General features: G+C 42.8%; 1 protein-coding gene across 11 annotated transcripts in view; it reads right to left on the bottom strand.

Moving 5' to 3' along the window:
• Positions 1–757: 757 nt before the first annotated feature.
• The window catches only part of LOC119142990 (cystathionine beta-synthase-like protein), a 35,601-nt gene continuing 18,690 nt past the window's right edge, over positions 758–17,668 (bottom strand). For 8 of the 11 annotated variants that reach the window (XM_037376635.1, XM_037376633.1, XM_037376634.1 and 5 more), the window contains 12 exons: positions 16,420–16,554; positions 15,797–15,866; positions 14,122–14,213; positions 13,118–13,243; positions 12,393–12,477; positions 12,090–12,195; positions 11,191–11,268; positions 10,355–10,489; positions 9,359–9,467; positions 8,576–8,605; positions 6,549–6,633; positions 758–5,158 (listed from right to left, as the gene is read on the bottom strand). In XM_037376635.1, the coding sequence (XP_037232532.1) occupies positions 5,049–5,158; positions 6,549–6,633; positions 8,576–8,605; positions 9,359–9,467; positions 10,355–10,489; positions 11,191–11,268; positions 12,090–12,195; positions 12,393–12,477; positions 13,118–13,243; positions 14,122–14,213; positions 15,797–15,866; positions 16,420–16,554 (1,161 nt within the window). In that variant the 3' untranslated portion in view covers positions 758–5,048. Of the gene's footprint in view, positions 5,159–6,548; positions 6,634–8,575; positions 8,606–9,358; positions 9,468–10,354; positions 10,490–11,190; positions 11,269–12,089; positions 12,196–12,392; positions 12,478–13,117; positions 13,244–14,121; positions 14,214–15,796; positions 15,867–16,419; positions 16,555–17,668 lie in introns of those variants that run through there. The other 3 variants (XM_037376640.1, XR_005102536.1, XR_005102537.1) reach the window with 3 other exon arrangements.

The following is a 17,668-nucleotide window of genomic DNA, read 5'->3' on the forward strand; positions in this document are numbered from 1 at the left end:
TAGCTCCAGCACCCAAGGCAGGCAGAGGAAGCCCCCCTGCACCCCTCTACCCACTGGCCTTTCCCCATGTTTCTGAGATGGCCACTCACTGGAATGTTGTTCCAACAGGGTCCTAAGCTATTTAGACAGGGCTGAGCAAGGAGTGACTGCGTAAAAAAAACGGAGACAAAAAAAAAATAAAATCAAAGGATGAGGGGTTTACACACTTGCCTAGCAGATATAAACCACCTTCACTGTGGTTTAACTTGAGCAGTTGACCAAGATGCTGAGTGACAACACAAACACATAGCTCTGAAATAACACAGCCAGCCCCTTTGGTTTCTCCCAGCCACTCCTTATCCACTGAACACCACCCATGCGCCTCATGATACTGCCTTCCCACAGAAACACAGCCTGGCCTGTTCCCCTTGCATTAATGCAGAAGCATCTGTCCAACTGACCACACGGGCACCTGTTGCTGTAGGAACTTCAACAGAGGCATCCGAGCCCCAGCTCTACATCCCTCCTCTCCTACCCTGTACAGAAACACCAGGGCTGTACTAGAGCCAGGCATGAGCAGCAGATGGTGGGCTGGCTCATCAACAGCTGCCATACCAGCAGCTCTGGAGACAGAAGAGCTGCAGTGTCTTGCAGTCCACACATTGAAAGAGAGAGGTCTTCTGCAGCCAACAGGAATTTCTCACAGGCTACAGTCTAATACACTTTCAATTTTTCAAATTTTGTCAATTTCAACAGCCGTTAAAAAACACCCGGGTCATTTTGCAATCAAACAGCTTTTATTCAGCTCTTTATATTGTACATTTGTGAACATTTGTGCAACAAATACAGCACATAGTATTGATTTTCCCCAGCTCCATAAAGCATAAGAAGTCTTCCCTTCGTCTTACTGCGTAGTGTGTTGACACTACGCAGTAAGAAAGGCTGTTGGATGACAGTGGCAATGCTAGGCAACTCCTGACAGTGAGCACGTTGTGTGAAATTCATAGCAGCAAACAGAAGTTTTCAGAAACCATTTAGCAACAAGCTTAGTGGGCAGATGAGACTGGTCTGGCTGCTTAGAGGAACCTCAGCTAGACAGAGTTCCGGAGTCAGCCACAACTTGTGCGAGAGGTGGGAAATAACACTGGACGGGATGACTTCAAAATGATCCTTAAGTTATTACTGGATTAACTGCTTGCAAAACATTATACACATTTTATTGGATAATTGTCTTCAGGTGCAAAAATTAGTATTTTTGCAGACCCAACATTAGAGCAAAAAGACTGATATTCTCTTACAGCAACAAACAAATACAGCATAAATTGTTGATATAAATACCCATGTGCAAAATAGTTTTCAGGCTTAGTCAGCACTTACGTAATGAGCACAGGTAAACAGAAGATGCAGGCACTTGTTCAGAAAAAAACCCAGTTTCATTCAAGCTCTGGACTTGAACTTCAGGTTTAAAGACCAAACAAACTACAATGTCTTCTTGGTCCTCACAGTATTTGGAACAGAGAGACGAGTCCAGCATTATACAGCCCTACTGCTACTAAATAGGGCCAGGCTAGTAACATTCTCACACACACAAAAAAGCATTACACTCACAAGCTTTGAATCAGAGGAACTTTAAACCTGCAGGATTCCCTGCCCCCTTCTTCTGCTGCCTTCATCCCTACTATGGGAAAGAGCTCTGGAAAGTTTTTCAGCGATTCAGCAACTCCATTTATTTACCCAATTCCTCTGGTCAAACAGGGTTGCTACTGTAGAAAAGAGAGCATCTGGTGGTCACCATTTCCTCCTTGTGCCAGTGCAGAACAGGAGACAGCTCCTGCTCTTAAACTGCACAGGAAGGGTGGCACAGGTGGATTTCTTTGGATATTTTTCTCCTTATTTGGATCGCTTTAGATTCACGTTCCCTCTTCCCTACCAGCTCTAACCACTCCTTCTTTCATAGCCACCAACACCGCCTGTTTCCATGACACTACAGAGATTAACATATGACCAGTAAACTGAAAAAAAAACCCCAACCTGAAATCTTTACACTTTTCTCTATGCCACAGGTAAACCTACCCACTAATCTGCTGCCCCAACTAACTTCTCTCCTGTACTGCTGTTCTGAAAAGAAGTTTGGAAACCTCCTACGCTCCTCATACTTCTTCCTGAATGCAGTTAGGCTGGAGCCTAATTGAATGAAGCCTCATATAAGGCTTTTACATGCACAAAAAGAAAACTGAAAAAACCCAACTACTTAAGCACCCCTCTCCCTACCACTGTCAGCAAGGGTCAGATGGAAAATGGGGAAGAAAAAAAAAAGAAATCAGATAAAAGTACATTTTCGAAATCAACAGTAATGCCAAAATTTAGCAGCAGTGATGGCTATGATTGCAGCAAACACTTCAGTTTGTAGCATCTAGTGAAGTACACATTTTAGAAGTGTGGGCATTAAAGGAGGCAGTGAAAATATAAGAAATCAAAGAAGTCTCTCTCAGCCTTCCCCGTAAACTAAGAATAGATATGAAAATACATCTGACAACAGTATTTGAAATAATTCAGAAAGGAGTTCAGAAGCTCGGCTGAAATACTGATGTCTCAAGAGGTACAACTGACTGTTCACACTCTGCACTAAGAAACGTCAAGGATGTTAGAAGTGGTAAGATCAAAGATTGTGCCTTTAACTGTGCAAAGTTATTTATGACCCTTTGGGAAGTAGCTCAAGAATATGGTTTGAAAGATGAGTTATTAGGCTCTGCCAAGCAGCAACAAACCTAAGACAGAGCTGTTCAGCCTAGAACAGCTAATACAGATTTGAAGACAGTGTCTTTAACACAGATACGTGCATCTGATACACTAGCTCAGCTGTTCCACTAGTCAGAGCACTCAAGCTGGGGTTGCTACTACAGCAAGGGGCAACAATAAGAAAGGAAGCACTGCACATCATAAGGGTAACAAAAAAAAAATATTTAAAAATTCAACCATCCTTTAGAACAAGAGTTGCACATTTTTAGGCTTTATAGTAGTTTATTCCAGAGACTTAGGGAAAGTTGTCTTGGATCTTAAAGAACTATACGAACTTAATGGTTAAACCATAGCTTAATGTAAGCAGGGGTCACATTACTTCAGTAATAGCCCTAATCTGAAGGGACAGCCAATGTCTGAAGAAATAAACCAAACAAGGGCAGAATAAACTTAGCATTCACCAGCATGGCATTAAAGAGTTAATAAAAAGCCTCAGACTGATTTTTGATACTAGAACAAAGTTCTTCACATTCACAAGTCTAAGGTGAGAGAGAAGCAGCTAGAAAACAAATGGGGCTGTCACACTGCTGGCTGGCAGGCAGGCATGATCTCTGCTGTCATTCCTTTGTCTTCTGAGCTCTTACACTGACATGGGACAGGACAGCTTCCACCACTGCTCTCCTCTGAGCATGCATTTCCAAAACGTACAGCAAATCCCACTGCCATGGGGAGGCCAACAAGGCAGAAAGAAATCTATACACAGGAAGTAGTAATTCTGATTTTTAAATAACCCCTTTGTTTTCTCTTAGCTTGCAACTCCCCTTCAGCTTTTCTTTTTTTCTAAAAACAAAACAAAACCCAAGAACACTAACAAAACAAGTCAAAGCCAACAACTTTGCTATCCTACCAGCAACAGCCCCAGCCCAAATAGTATTTTTCTACTTCATTGGAGAGACAAGCTAAGAAAAAATGTCACTCTTGCCGATCAAAAACTATTCTTGGCAAAAGGCCAGTCAGAAGACAGTTAGAGCAGTCTTTTATAAAAAAAGATGAAGAACAACTATTTTTCTCCTGTAGCTATATTCTCATTCCACTCATCATTACCACCAACAGCAGCCAGTAGCATGAGCACAGCAGTGTACAGATGAGGCCGCTAGTGCCAACAGTGCCACGGCTATGCAAGTCGAACATTACTAAGAATCCACAGCTACAGATGTGGTGAAAAGCTGTAGCTGCACACACCTACTGCACATTACTCTTACCTTCCCTTGAAAGTACCAGTCCACACCTTGTTGCCAGTTACTTCTAAACTTGGCTACAGTGAATTCAGTTAACAGTAGGGTTTTTCTCCTGGACTAAGATGCTATAGTGTAAGCAGCATGAACAGGATTTGAAAGAGTTTACAGCTCTTCACAGCTCACCTTTGGCTCTTCTAAAACAGGCATAAAAAGAAGCATTTTAAGATTAGTAAGAGGGTGGGGAGGTAAAGGGAAGGTACTAGATGAAAGAGCATGATTTTCAAAAACCTTCAGGCAAAGAGCTTGATCTCACCTTTTAATCTTTTCACTTGTGCTTAGTTATCAGGGTACAATTGGAAAAAAAGGAAATTAGGTCTGTCTTCACAGCAAAAGCTGGTGCACTGCATAAAACAAAGTCACTAATTTGCGTTTGTTACTTCACTGTCAGACTTCCACTTAAGTCAGTTTTTCCTCAGAGCAGCTGGCTGAAATAAGCCTCAACTCCAACTGTCAGGATTTCCTCTCATTCTACTCTGATGCCACCCCAAAAGGCAAACCCCCTTTCTTCTCTTCATGCCCCTGTCCCACTTTTGTCTCCAAACAAATATTAGCTAACTTAACACCCTTGCATGGGAAACAAAAAAAAAAAACACAAACCCAAACAAAAAAACCAAAAAATCCAAAAACTTTCCAGAACTCTTTTGGGTCTCCACTTCAGTAACTCTGTTTCAGATTCATAAAATCTGTTGAAATAAAATGTTTTGGAAATCTAGACCTTGGACATAACAAGCAATGAACATACCAGTTAATTTAGGCAGTATTTTTCACACATACATATATATATAGTTAAAAAAATAAATTGTCTTGATAAGAAATATTGTGTAACCTGATTAAGAAACAAGTCCCCAGAAGCTGTGCAGTACAGCAAAATGCATTGGTTGTATAGCTGACACCAGGATAGCTAACTGCTTATTTTCAGAATTTTAAAAATAAACAACCTTAAAGACAGACCAATCTATCTAAGCAATGAACCTGATTCTTTGTTGGAGACTGCAAAGTGTTGTTGAATAGGCTCCACTTTGTTACTTGATTTTAGTTGGACTTTCTTTCCCGTTCTCGTGCAGTCACGAAGTTAAGCAGGTCGATGGCTGTAACGATGCCGAATACCATTTGCCGCTTACTGGAGGAACCATCAGTGTGATCTACGCAGAAACAAAGAGGGCATTCTGGCTTTAGGCGGCTCAGAGACACACCATCCCACTTGGTTTTAACGGCAGTGCTTGTAAGGCAGATGCCAAGCCATTCCAGCTCCATGTGTCAGGGCCTGTTGGCGGAGCTGGTTATCCCCACTGACCCTTGTACATTGAGGGGGAACCCAAACAGCATCTTGACCAGTAGTCACACAGGAAGTGGCAAGGACTTTAATTTCTGAAAAGCTCCTCAATAAGAGGTATATATAAACTCAAACATTATGGAAGGAAGGATAAGGGTCCATCAGATTTGTTTGGGGTTTTTTTACATGAAGATTCAAACCAAATCCTGTTACAAAGCGCATGTTCCTTATGCATTAGTTTCTGTGGCTCTACTTGAAACAGCTGCAAATTGCTATCACCCCATCTGAACCAGGGGCCACTAGAGGACAACATGTGACACTACCATCTTCCTACATCGCTGTCAAATACAGAGTTAGTATAAAACCCACAATTGAACATTTTCTCATTTATATCAAAAACACTTATTAACTATGTAATCATTGCTGCACTGAGAGCACAGATTCAAGTGATTTTTCATTGTGAGTATAAGCCTTTGACCTGGGAACCAAGAGGCCAAGTGACCTCTGACCCTTTATCTATGGTCTAAGTTCCCTGTTCCTAAAGCCTGGCTGTACTGAGATGTTTAGCCTACCTATACACTCAGTTTGTTCAGCCAGCTAGATTGTCCTGGACTTTTCATTTACCCAATCTTTGTTCCATTGCAAGCTTCCAGTGAGAGTCTATGTTTATATAGTTAGTCATCACAGACTCAAGAGCACATCCCTATGGAGATTATCAGGAACAAGCCCCAATTTGACAACTATTCTTCATTTACTTATAATTGAGATAGCTGTGAGATAAATTTATTTGGTGAGTCTTAATATTGCCTTTAGTCTAGTCTCTCAGTGTTCGTGATTTTGCAAGTTGCTTGCTATAGGAAGATAAACAAGGGGGAAAAAAAAAAGTATTACTCATGTATAACAGTGATATCCCCTAGCTCTGAAGATTTGTTCAGTCATTTCCAGTTCATAAAGAAGGCAGTGTAAAGGGTTGAGAAGAAAGAAAAGTAGAGTTTGGAGGAAAAACACGAAGTGAGTGGGAGTAATTTAAACAAAATGAACAGGAAAAAGAAACATTAAGCTGTCTTGAGACAGTGATGTCAGTGTTGACATCTAGATCTTACTAAGCTTTACAAAGTCATAATAAAGGCTTTGCTTTAGAAAGGCAAAAAAATTAAGTGCAGTTAACCCGAGAGGCTCACTGTAATGGAATCTGATTACTGCTACTAACAAAGCCACCCAAAGATTACCTTTTGTAAGGCACACTACATCATACTCACACTGAATTTGTTCATGAACCACTAGAGCAAAGTGGTCTATTTCCAGGATATGAGAGAGTTTCCCCAAGTTGTCTTTCAGGTTAATCTGAGGAAAGAGTTACAAAACTTAAATAAACACAGTCCTTTATATGTTTAGTGGTCAATAATCCCCACATACTTCATGCAGTATTAAAACCAGTATATCAGCATTTATATACTGCTCCCATCTGAAGCATTGTAAAACACTAACAAATCAAGGCCAACTGCAGAGTTTTCTTTCTAATTTCCAACAAAACAGAACCAAAAAAAATAATGAAGCACTACATGAAGTTATTCATTCTGTAAACATAATGAATACACTGAAAAATGTGAATAATTGAAGAAGGTCAAGTGTTCCATGTGTCTAACAAGAAGTTACCATGAAAGTCATTATACTTTGTGATTTTACTCTAGCAAGACTGGGAAAAAGTGTACGAATCAGGCTGCAAATCACTGTGGAAGTGAATACAATCTGCAAGGGCAGCAGGGGAACAGAATAGCCCAAACAAGCCAAAAAAAAAAAACCAAAAGTGAAGATTGCTCAGCTAATGCTGTATTCAGGTGCATATCAAGGAACTGAGATTAAGAATTAATTTTTAGTGAAGTTCAACTTTGCTATGACTAAACAAGAAAGCACCCTGTGTTGACTCCCCAGAAAGAATAAAGATCCTTGTGAAACACTTAGCTAATCACCTGCTGGAACCATCTGAAAGAATGCATAAAACTGTTCTTCCTACATGCTTTAACATATTGAGCAGCAGCAACAGGTCCATCACCTAGGTGACTCTCCCCAGGTAACAGCAGCACCCACCATCTGACAGTTTCATTAAAGGGGATTAAATGAATTTACAGGAAAGCAGAGTCTTGCACTGCAGGTTAAAAAAGCCTTTATCCTGCAGTGAGCTCAGCTTGTGACTGAGAAATAAATGAATAAATGCCACAGCATAACAGTTGGGCTGCACTGGAACACAGAGCTCTCATCTCCATACTGTGAATTACAAGAGATCAAAAGTATTCCCAGCAGCCTGTGTTTAAGGGACCAGCAGGCTACAGTGCCTACTGAAGCATCAATCTTTAAACCTGTGAGCCAGGCAAGGGGTGGGGGGAAATCTGGACCTACTGCCACATCGAGTCAGCGATCAGTCACTACCACTGACAAGCAGTTTTGTGCAAATGTACGTGCAAAGCCTAACTTTTGAACCTAAGTTCAAAGCTCACTGAAGGGGTAGAGCCCCTTGCCATCTGATTGTGTACAACCCATGGACTTGTTAGGCTAAAGATAACCAGGACAAGCAGCCCACAGGCAGCACTGGGACAACTGTGAAGACATAAACATGTTTTGAAACGCTTAATAGAAATTTAACAGAACTCCCATGGAGTTTTCACCTGTCTCACTACTGCTCGTTCAAGCCCCCTAAAAATTTTGCCCATGAGTTTTCCCACATTCAGGTTGGGATTTTTTTTAAACCTATTAAGGCAATTAGCCTATGCACAAGTTGCTACACCACACATGACTGTGCCTACTTGACTGGCACTAAGGGCAAATGACATGACACCGCTCAGATAATCAGTTTTCCCAATTTCACCAGAAAACAAGCCAAATAAGCTTTAACTGAAGTGGTAAGTGCAGCAAAATCCACCATACTTCTGAGCTTATATGCATTTACCTGTGTTTCTCTGTTAAATCATCAATTCAAATGGAAAATAACCAATGAATGATGCTTTTAGTTAGCATGTTAGCAACACCAGCACTTTTGTGTCACTCCCATCCTCCACCAAGAAAAAGTCAGAACTAAAGACAAAAAAAATGGTTAAGCTGTTCTTTACTGAAGAAACATGAGAAACTTAAAGCTGCCCATGGAAAAAAGCCACAACCTCTAAAGCACAGAGAATTAGCTACTACCACTAACACCAGCGTAGCTACAGAAACGATTGCACACCACCAGCCCCAGAAACTCTTAAGGTGTCTAAGTGAGGGAGAACATGAACTAAGCAGTTTTGTTACGCACCACATTTCCACCTGATGCTCGATTATCTGTCTGGGAAGGAAAAAGTATATTTACATGTGTCCATAAAGAACTAGCATCCTTTCCCAACCTCAAAGACTTGGTAGTTTGTAGATCAAACGGAAGCATTACATATACTTCTAGAATACACCCCCTCATCTACTATAAGACAGTATTGAAACTAAAAGTCTGATGAAAACTAGGTCAACCATTCCATGTTTTCTTGCAAGAGAAGCAAAGCAACAGCAACAACACTCATTTTAGAAAAGCGCCCATACAGCTGGGAAGTTGTGGTATCTTGGCATGCTACATTGAATGGACAAATAAAAGTGGCTAACATCAAAATTCACCTATCTTGAGAACATCAGCTTTCAGCAGCCATCCTCTTATATCAGCAAGGCCTCTCATACAAAAAGCAAACAGTTGCTTGTTTTTAGCAGATATAGAAATTATTTATTTGAAAGAGCTGCTTCAACATGTCCTTGTTTCTTCCCCTGGTTAGTTACATTGCCCAGATTTGTGCCAGGGTTTTGAGGGAAGGAGGAAATGACAAGTATACTAGAAGAAAGCCCACTGAAGTAACAGAACAGCACAATATAGAGCCACAACACAAACCTGGGAGCTATTCAGTGACCTAAGACAGTTTAGAGCATGCCTGTGCTCAGTAACGGCTGCTCTGTACAGTCCCAGGCAAACCTTACCCAACCTGATGCCACTGTAGTATTAGTACACCTACAGCAGTACTTTAAACCAGAGAACTAGGAGTTGTAGAATACACCTGCTTACCTGTTTAAATTGCTTGTAGATTACTTTTCTGACTTCATCAGAAGGCTGAACTTTTCCAGCAAGCAGTGAAGAAAGCATATTACCCAGGGTAACCATGCCCAAAATCACCCTGAGGAGGGAGAGAAGATAGGACTAAACACCACAAAAGACTCTCAGCCAGCCTGGAAAAGTCAGTTCAACTGCTTCATGGTATAAAGCCCCATAATTGATGGTATACTTAGATTCTGTGTCTCTGCAGGAAACAGAATCCAGTTTCCAGAACTTCTGGAGACTCACACAGAAGTTAAGAGGTGCTGTGTGTGCCTGGCCCTTCTAAGCATCAGGCTCTTCGTATCTCTAGTCCTGGCAACTGGAGAGCTTCTTGCTATCTCAAAGAGCTTTTAAAGCACTTCATTGCTTTATGCCCTCACCTGTCCTTTTGAAAAGCGTGACATGCTCACCTCAGTTTTGCTCATTCCCTTTCTCCCTACAAGGATTGGCAAAAATTAATCCCGAGTTAGCACTGTAACTGCAGAGTAACTGAGCAACTCTTCATTATCTAGCCTGTCCTACAGGGGACCTACAGGGTAATAAAGCATACCAGCTTGCTGGGGACACCCTGTTCATAGGGGTTACTACAACACTGCACTATAATGCAGTGTTCTGAAGAAACTGGGTGAAAGCTGTGATGCAGATGGGTTTGGGGTTTTTTGTTTGAAATAATGAATTTTTGCTTTAAGTTAAACAACAAAATTATCCTGCAGAGACTCATTGAGTAAGTGTATCATAATAATCATTAGAAGCCGAATATGTGAGGGGTGGGACAGTCCTGGCATGACAACATACTAAGTCCAGCATTGGTGTTTCAATATAACATTTCTGAACTGTATTATAACTGCAGAAAGATGAGCGAGAGGATATTACACTTCTAGTAAGCATTTAGAAGACATCCCTTGGGACCTGGTGAGGGAAGTGATACATATGGATGAATAGTGATATATACATATGTGGACATACCCAGATTCATCAACAACTGGTACCTGGTCGAATCCCTTCTCCCGGAGAATTTCAACAGTTTTTGCACAGGTAACAGTTGGAAGCACAGTCAGGGGAGCAGAGAGGCTTAGTTCCTGAACGCTGATGTTCCACCACCTGGGGGTGAAATGAAAAGCAAACCCATGCAAGTCTTACAGAGAGAACAGAACCAGTTGTTCAGGTACAGTGGCCTTCAACACTACAGGAATGACAAAAGGCTGCAAGGAAGAGTCAGGGTTCAGAGTCAGTAAAGCTTCAAGGCTTTCGAGCTTTCTCTCTAGTATCAGAAAGTTACTGAAGTGCAAGAAGGCTTTAAGTCCAAAACTCTTTTCCTTATTTCACCTACTTTCTAGGATTACAGATATTTAGTGAAGAGTACTAACCTCCCCGATTTCATTGCTTGTATCTTACACAGAAAATTTTGTGCTCCTAAAGAGCCAGCCATATTTACAGTCATTACAAGTAGCAATTTTGGGAAGATCCCTTCCACCTATGTAGACTTGCAGCGCTTGCACTCAAGAACTCTGATCTCAGAAAGGTTCTCTGCATACTACCTTCTCATTTCAGAAACAACCCTTTTCATTAAAAAAAAAGAAAATTCCATCATTAAATATCAAGTTTTCTTCTGCTGCCATGCAAGCTGAAGGACAAACTAACTTAAGTAGATTGGATGAACAGCTGCAATTATACATCAACACAATAGCATGAAAAATTAGCTAAATCAAAGTACTGTAAATTGAAGTGATCTTTAAATTAGCAGCTGCCATAAAGACAATTGAATAGACTCACGAAAATCCAAATGGATCTGACATGCTTACCAAGGCTTTTTGACAAGGTCATCATCTTCTTTCATGAACCCTTTCTGAATCATCCATTTGTCGCTCAAGAACTTGGACCTGGAAAGCATCAGGAAATGAAAAGTTTGTTAGCAGGCTGAACATCTGAAAGCAAACTTAACAGCACAGGGGCAACTGTTTACAGCTCACTACCACTATTGAAAGTATACTGCCATTTGCCACCCAAGCCTTACCAGCCAGGGACACTGAGAAGAAATATTCACAGGACGAAAAAAGAACCCCATAGAAAACAAAGTTTCAACTACATCAGTCCCTTGCAATATGATAGCGACACAGCCTGGAATGGAGGAGTGCCAACCTGTACTCAGGCAAGGTCTGTCTGCAGTTTCTAGTTGTCATGTATTGTGTTGCACAACAAGTCAGGAAAACATAGCTGAAAACACCATGGCTTGGGATATGTTTTAGTGTGGCTGGAGGGCAACAACTTCTCAGCACAGCTCAAAGGCCTCAGGCTTCCACCTGTAAACTCACCCCAACACTGACTGCTGCTACAGTAGTGCTGTGTTCTGCTGCGGACAAATGCAGAGGGAGCAGACAGCCTTACAGGGACCCCTCCAGGAATGGGATACCAATGGTCCCCAACAAAACAGTGAAAGTAAGTCTTCTCCTGTGAAAGACGCTAACCAGTGACGGTTATATACTGAAGTCTGACACAAGGAGGAGCTCAGCATTCAGAGAGCTGAGCTCCTTTCTACTCCATGTCAGACCCTTTCTAGATACCTCAGAAGCTGTGCTCCAAACACATCTTGCTTTGGTAACTGGGTGCTACAACAAATATGTATTCAACTTGCCACTGCTGTAAAGGAGGTTTGAGGGACTGCCTCACCCTTTTCCCGGAGAGAAAACAAGCAGATTCTTACATGTAGTTCCTGATAGAGTCAGGGAGGATAACAACACAGCGCTGACCTTCCTTCAGTTCTTTGGCTGCCTTCAGAGCTACAGACATGGCACTGCCTGAGCTGCCACCTGCCAAAATGCAGATCAGAGGCAAGACTGTGAAACTGTAAGTGAAATAAGAATGAAATAGGGAAGGAGAGACTGTAGAGGAGCCCAGGCTGAGGAAGACAGCTCCTGAAGTGGAAGGAGGTCTCCCTGACCTGCATATGGCTTCAGTCTCCCACATATTATTGAGAGAAACCCACAGGATTCACATCTGCTCTTACCACACAGCAGTCCTTCCTCTCGGATCAGCATGCGTGCTAAAGCAAATGACTCCTCATCATTGCTCTTGTACCACTGGTCAACTGCCTGGAAAGGGGCAGGAAGACAGAAAGAAGGGTCTATTTAAATGAATCGGGCTAGAGAAGCTACACAACTAGTGTGAATTCAACCTCTGCGGTAACAGCTGCCCTGCTGTGCCATGTGCCTGGGTTTCTATACTCCAAATGCCAAGTGGGCTTTTTTTTTGCCAAGATAAGACGATCACATTAGCACAGCAGGCTCCTTATTGAAACCTTGGTGTAAGAACAGGCTGTTGTGAGACTACAACAGAGGGCATCAGTGTCCTCCCCTCTTGGATGGCTTCCTAGGGACACAGGTTCTGCTCAGGACATAGTCATACCGCTTTTGGCCAGGATGGGTTGGGGTGCTTTGTTGGGTTTGAATTTTGGTTTGTTTTGTGGGACCCCACTAATCAACCAGAGTACTGTGCTCTAGGAGAAAGTTCCTTCTTCACAGCATTTTGACCTAGCATTGTAAAACAAATGTAGTCAGTGCAGGAGCCTTCCAAGGACTGCTTTTGCTGATGGAAAGAACAGGAACAGTTCTGTCTGCTAGCCTTCCCCTTCCAGCTCAAAGAAATACTTCCCCAAGTTTTTCTTCCACCTTTCACCTCACTTCTGCATTGCAACAGAGGGCAAAGAGCAGTAAACCAAGAAGTGTGACTTACAGATCTATCCAGCACTGTGGGGACAAAATCATATCCAATTCCTTCCACTTCATACATTGTTTTGTCAGTCTTGTTCAGTTCTTCCGGCATAGCAAGGATGGAGCCTTCAGGATCAACACCTATAATCTGGAGAAGCAGTTTCCACTTTGGCTACCACAACACACTGCTTTTGAGAACACAGCTATTTATTCATGAGTGCTGGCCTTATTACAGCTGTTAGTGTCACACTGGCTGCACATACAGCCAAGCTAACAGCAAGCTAGCCTCCTATTCACTTCTTCCTGGCAACATTCAACTCCCCTGTGAGCGAACTCCCCTTTGCTGCTCTGGGCCTCTTGGCAACCCATTCTGTCTCTTCAGGCTGCAGACACTAGGTGAGGGGCACCCCCCGTCCTATATGGGTTTTGCTTGGTTTAAACAGAACACAGGGTTTCCCCTTTCTGTGAGGCAAGATCGTCCTCATTCACGTGACAGGCATCATTACAGCCAACACATTTTGTACCAAGTGTAAGCAGCTAAGTTTTATTTTGTTTACCCCTCCCTGACTACATAGGAAAATATTCACAATTGAAACATGATACCAGCTTCTGTGAGGAAATATAACACAGCACACTGGTAGGCACACAGGTTGGTGTGTGCAGAGAGAATTTTCACGGAGTAAAACCTCAGCAGCTCCAAAAAACAAAAATCAGTGAAAGCACAGTCAGAGAGGAAACACAAGGCTGCAGTACACATCAGAGAAAGAAGTTTCTCAGACATCCCTTGAAGGGACTTGAGGGCCAGTTTTCATTTGCTGAGCCAAACCTGAACTCTGGTCACCAATGGGAGCAAAGCACGATGGCTTCAGTCTGAAAACCTTTGCTGCTCAGAACTACCTTCTAACTGAGAACATCCAAGAGCTTCCCATAGAGAAACAGGACAGGCTTGCAAGGAATGGGATGTGCCAAGTGGAGCAGTTTGAGGTTCACCCTGCTAAAGAGAAATGCTTTAGGCTTGCCACTTACTTTGCAACCTGGACACTTTTCCTTTAGCTTTCTGGAGATGCCGGTGATAGTACCTCCAGTGCCAGCTGCAGCCACCAGCATGTCTATTTTTCCTGTTTAAGGGTAAGGGATAGAAGGAAGCTGTGAAATCTCCCCCCTAAAGATGGATTAAAAACCCACTTACACTTAAGTATGGCCTTCCTTCAACAAAAAGGCTGGAAGTGGCAGAAAAGGGTAAGATTAGGCTCTTCACTTCCCAAGAGCTGTTACAAGACTTACCTTGAGACCACCTTGCTCAATCCTCATTTACTTCAACAATGGTTTTGAAATGTCTATCCAGCAGCCTGGCAAGGCACCAATTTGTGGTACTTTGGACACAGCTGGAGGCTGCCCATATTGCTGACACCTGCAGTTTCCTGTTACAGACTAATTCATTCTCTAACTTAAAATGAGCAGCCAATTATATTAGTTAATTTACTAAATGAATGCCAAGAGCATGGGATAGGCATCCATTGAGAAAACTGTTAGCACAGCTACTCTCTCATTTTCATGTGAAAAAGACTGTTTTGGGTCACAAGCACTCAGAGTGAGTGCAGGTGCGATAGTTCATCCTTCTGTCACCACTTACAGTTTCCCTGGTGCATCCATCTGACAGCATTGTTAATTAAAAAGATTTTTAAAAGGTCACTGATTCACAAAAGCAAATGCTTACCAGTCAAAAGAATAGCTAACACCTCACCAAGCAGGGGTAACTGAATAGTGCCTGGCCTATAAGACAAAGTAAATACAAACAAGAAGCCTGAAGCTAGAACTCATCTAGATTCTCAGCTTACAGGATGGCAGCTTGTTAAAGTATTCTTATTTTAACTCAAACCTAAATAAAGTTTCCCACAGAAAGACGAGCCAAATCCTGTGAACAGCTAGAGTTACTTTTGCAGGGGGAGGAGGAGGGGAACCCTTCACCTTACCTCAATAAGAAGGAATTCAATAGCTGATTTTCCTATTAGAGGGTCCCACTACAAACTTCTGTTTTAATAAGGCAGGTCAGTAGTTTCTTGACTTCCTCCTACCACCAGTGGCAAATGCCTTAGGCTGCCACATCCCACTGAATGCCTCCAACGGCTCTGAAGCCAGCTCCAGCTGGGTGAGTTAGCCCAGCTAAAACTCTCTGCTGCCACAGCTCAGCCACTTCTGGTACTCCAACTCAGCTGCCTACAGCTAATATTGAAGCAAACCCTGCAGAGTGAAAACGTCTTACTAGTGACAATTGCAACACGGAGCAGTCTGTACTCCTGAGGACTCCTGAGTGAAGAAGCTGCCAGTGTATTGGAGTATTTGTTCTGAGAATGTAATAATACCTAGTTCTATACTTGTGATCAGAGAAAAGTGACCCTATTCTTCCATGCCACTTACCTATGTCTTTTTTTTAAAAAAGCTAACAAGCATCACTGCTTTTTCCATCTGATCAAAAGCAGAGAAGTCTAAAAACTAAAGCATCCTTCTTTAATGGAAAAAAAACCCATTACTACAACTACTGAAATAAGGTAATTCTCTAATGACACACAGCGTACGTATGGGATTTGCTGCATCAAAATCCATGCGTTTCTCATTTACCTCAGGCCCCATTCTCAAAGTACTAAAATAAGAGACTACCAGGGACTCACTGAAGGGGGGGTTAGCAGTAGAGCAAACTTACCGTCACATTGCTGCAGGATCTCCTCAGCTGTGGTGTCATAGTGCGTCAGGGGGTTGCTGGCATTACGGTACTATATTGAGACAGAACAGCCATTAAGTAGACCAGAAAGACAAAATTCACATTGTAAGGCATTTCAAGAACATGACAAACATTCTCCAAGCCCCACGACAGCTACATATGCTCTTTTCAGACTGTTTCCTTATCTATTACGTGGACCTAGGCAGAACGCCCAACAGAAGATAAATCAGGTCACTTAGGAAGGTTGTAAGAGTAGTTCTAAGGCGTCATCACCCTCCAATGCCAAAAATCAGTCCCGTCTGTGGGACAGTTTCTTTTAGGGACATGACCCTTGTACTCAGTCTTCCACCCAGGAGTGCCAACTCAGTGGAAAAAGCCACCCACGTGCTGCAGTTGCTGCAAACAGGCTCGTTGCTGCCGTCTAGTGACTACAAAAACTTGCTACCCTACAGCAGGTGATCACTCAACTACAGTTCCACACCTGGGACAACTTTTCCTCCAGAGACACATATAGGGTGTTGAACAGTCAATCAAAGACACTAAGGAACAAGGCTGCAGTACCTCTTCTCATGCTATGCCTGCACCTCTGACACCTTGGCTCTTACCTGGTCTAATATGTGTGCATTGGGGATTTCATTTTTCAGTCTCCATGCTACTCCCACATGAGATTCAGGAGAATCAAATCTGGCAGTAGTTGGTGTCCTCACGATCTCAGCACCCAGAGCTCTCAGAACATCCACCTGCAGCAAATAAAGTTGGTCACAAAACCCCAAAACGCACTGCCAGCACAGAGACTTCATTGGGATGCAGGGAAATTAAAAAGTCTTCCCTTTTACCTGGTCTGCAATAGCCTCCTTGGTGGTTCTCCAAAACCCCAGCCTCACATCACTGACCCAAATCCCTAATGACATGTGGTCTTAACTGAGTTTTACTTGGGAGCTAGATTCAAATTCCAGTTTCTATTCTAGGCTTCCAGGGACTATTACTACACTAAGAAACCCCATTCAGGCAAAACACCATCTCTTCTCCCACCAGTCACGTATGTTCTGTGCTCCAACAGTGCTATAGAGCACTGTTTTATGTTTAAGTGCAAATTATGTATGTTTACCACCTCCTGTGGACACAGGCAGCAAAAGAGATCCACCGAGGCCCTATGCACCATTCAACTGCTACAAGGGCAAGAAAGTTTGACACTGAGCTAAGGCAAAGCCTGTCTTCAAAGGGGAGGGGGAGGCCTTTGGTGCTGTGTGGCACATGGCAATGGCCATGCAGTTCCTCTTCCTCCACAAGAGGCAACAGCAAACAACGGGTATAGGCCTTCAGAGGACATGGGTTTATTTGTGCCACTGCCTTTCAGCTGGAACACTGAAGAGTTTGAACTGGAGTAAGCAGTTTTGCTGACAGCAATTTGTTGCCTTTGTGAAACAAAGAGGGGATCTCTTCTTTTGGCTGGAGGTACGGCACCACAGGGCAGGGCTTGCTCTAGACCTAGATGTTTTGTGCTTTCCACAGTGAAGGTAAGTGGATATTACCCAGGTGGCTTTTCCTTCTCCTGTGTTGTGGTGACACAACTCAGATCCTTGCCAGTACTCCCCAGCGTAACTCAAGCAGCTCAGCAGGCTCCCTCACAGCCTTGCTCAGCCCAGTGCAGAACAGGATATTCAAAGCTTCAGCTTCGCCTTCCTTTGTCCTCCTCTGCTCAGTGAGGGACAGGCAGTCACTTCAATATGCTAGTTGAATCTCAAGTTCCCTTGACACTTGTATTTAAAACAGTTATGACAGTTTTCCAAGTGAATGCTGTGGGGATGGGCCTTGAAGACCTCTTCTGCCCATGTCTAGCCAGCCCAAATTTCT

This window comes from Falco rusticolus, chromosome 2 (genome assembly GCF_015220075.1).
Source record: "Falco rusticolus isolate bFalRus1 chromosome 2, bFalRus1.pri, whole genome shotgun sequence".
Lineage (NCBI taxonomy): Eukaryota > Metazoa > Chordata > Aves > Falconiformes > Falconidae > Falco > Falco rusticolus.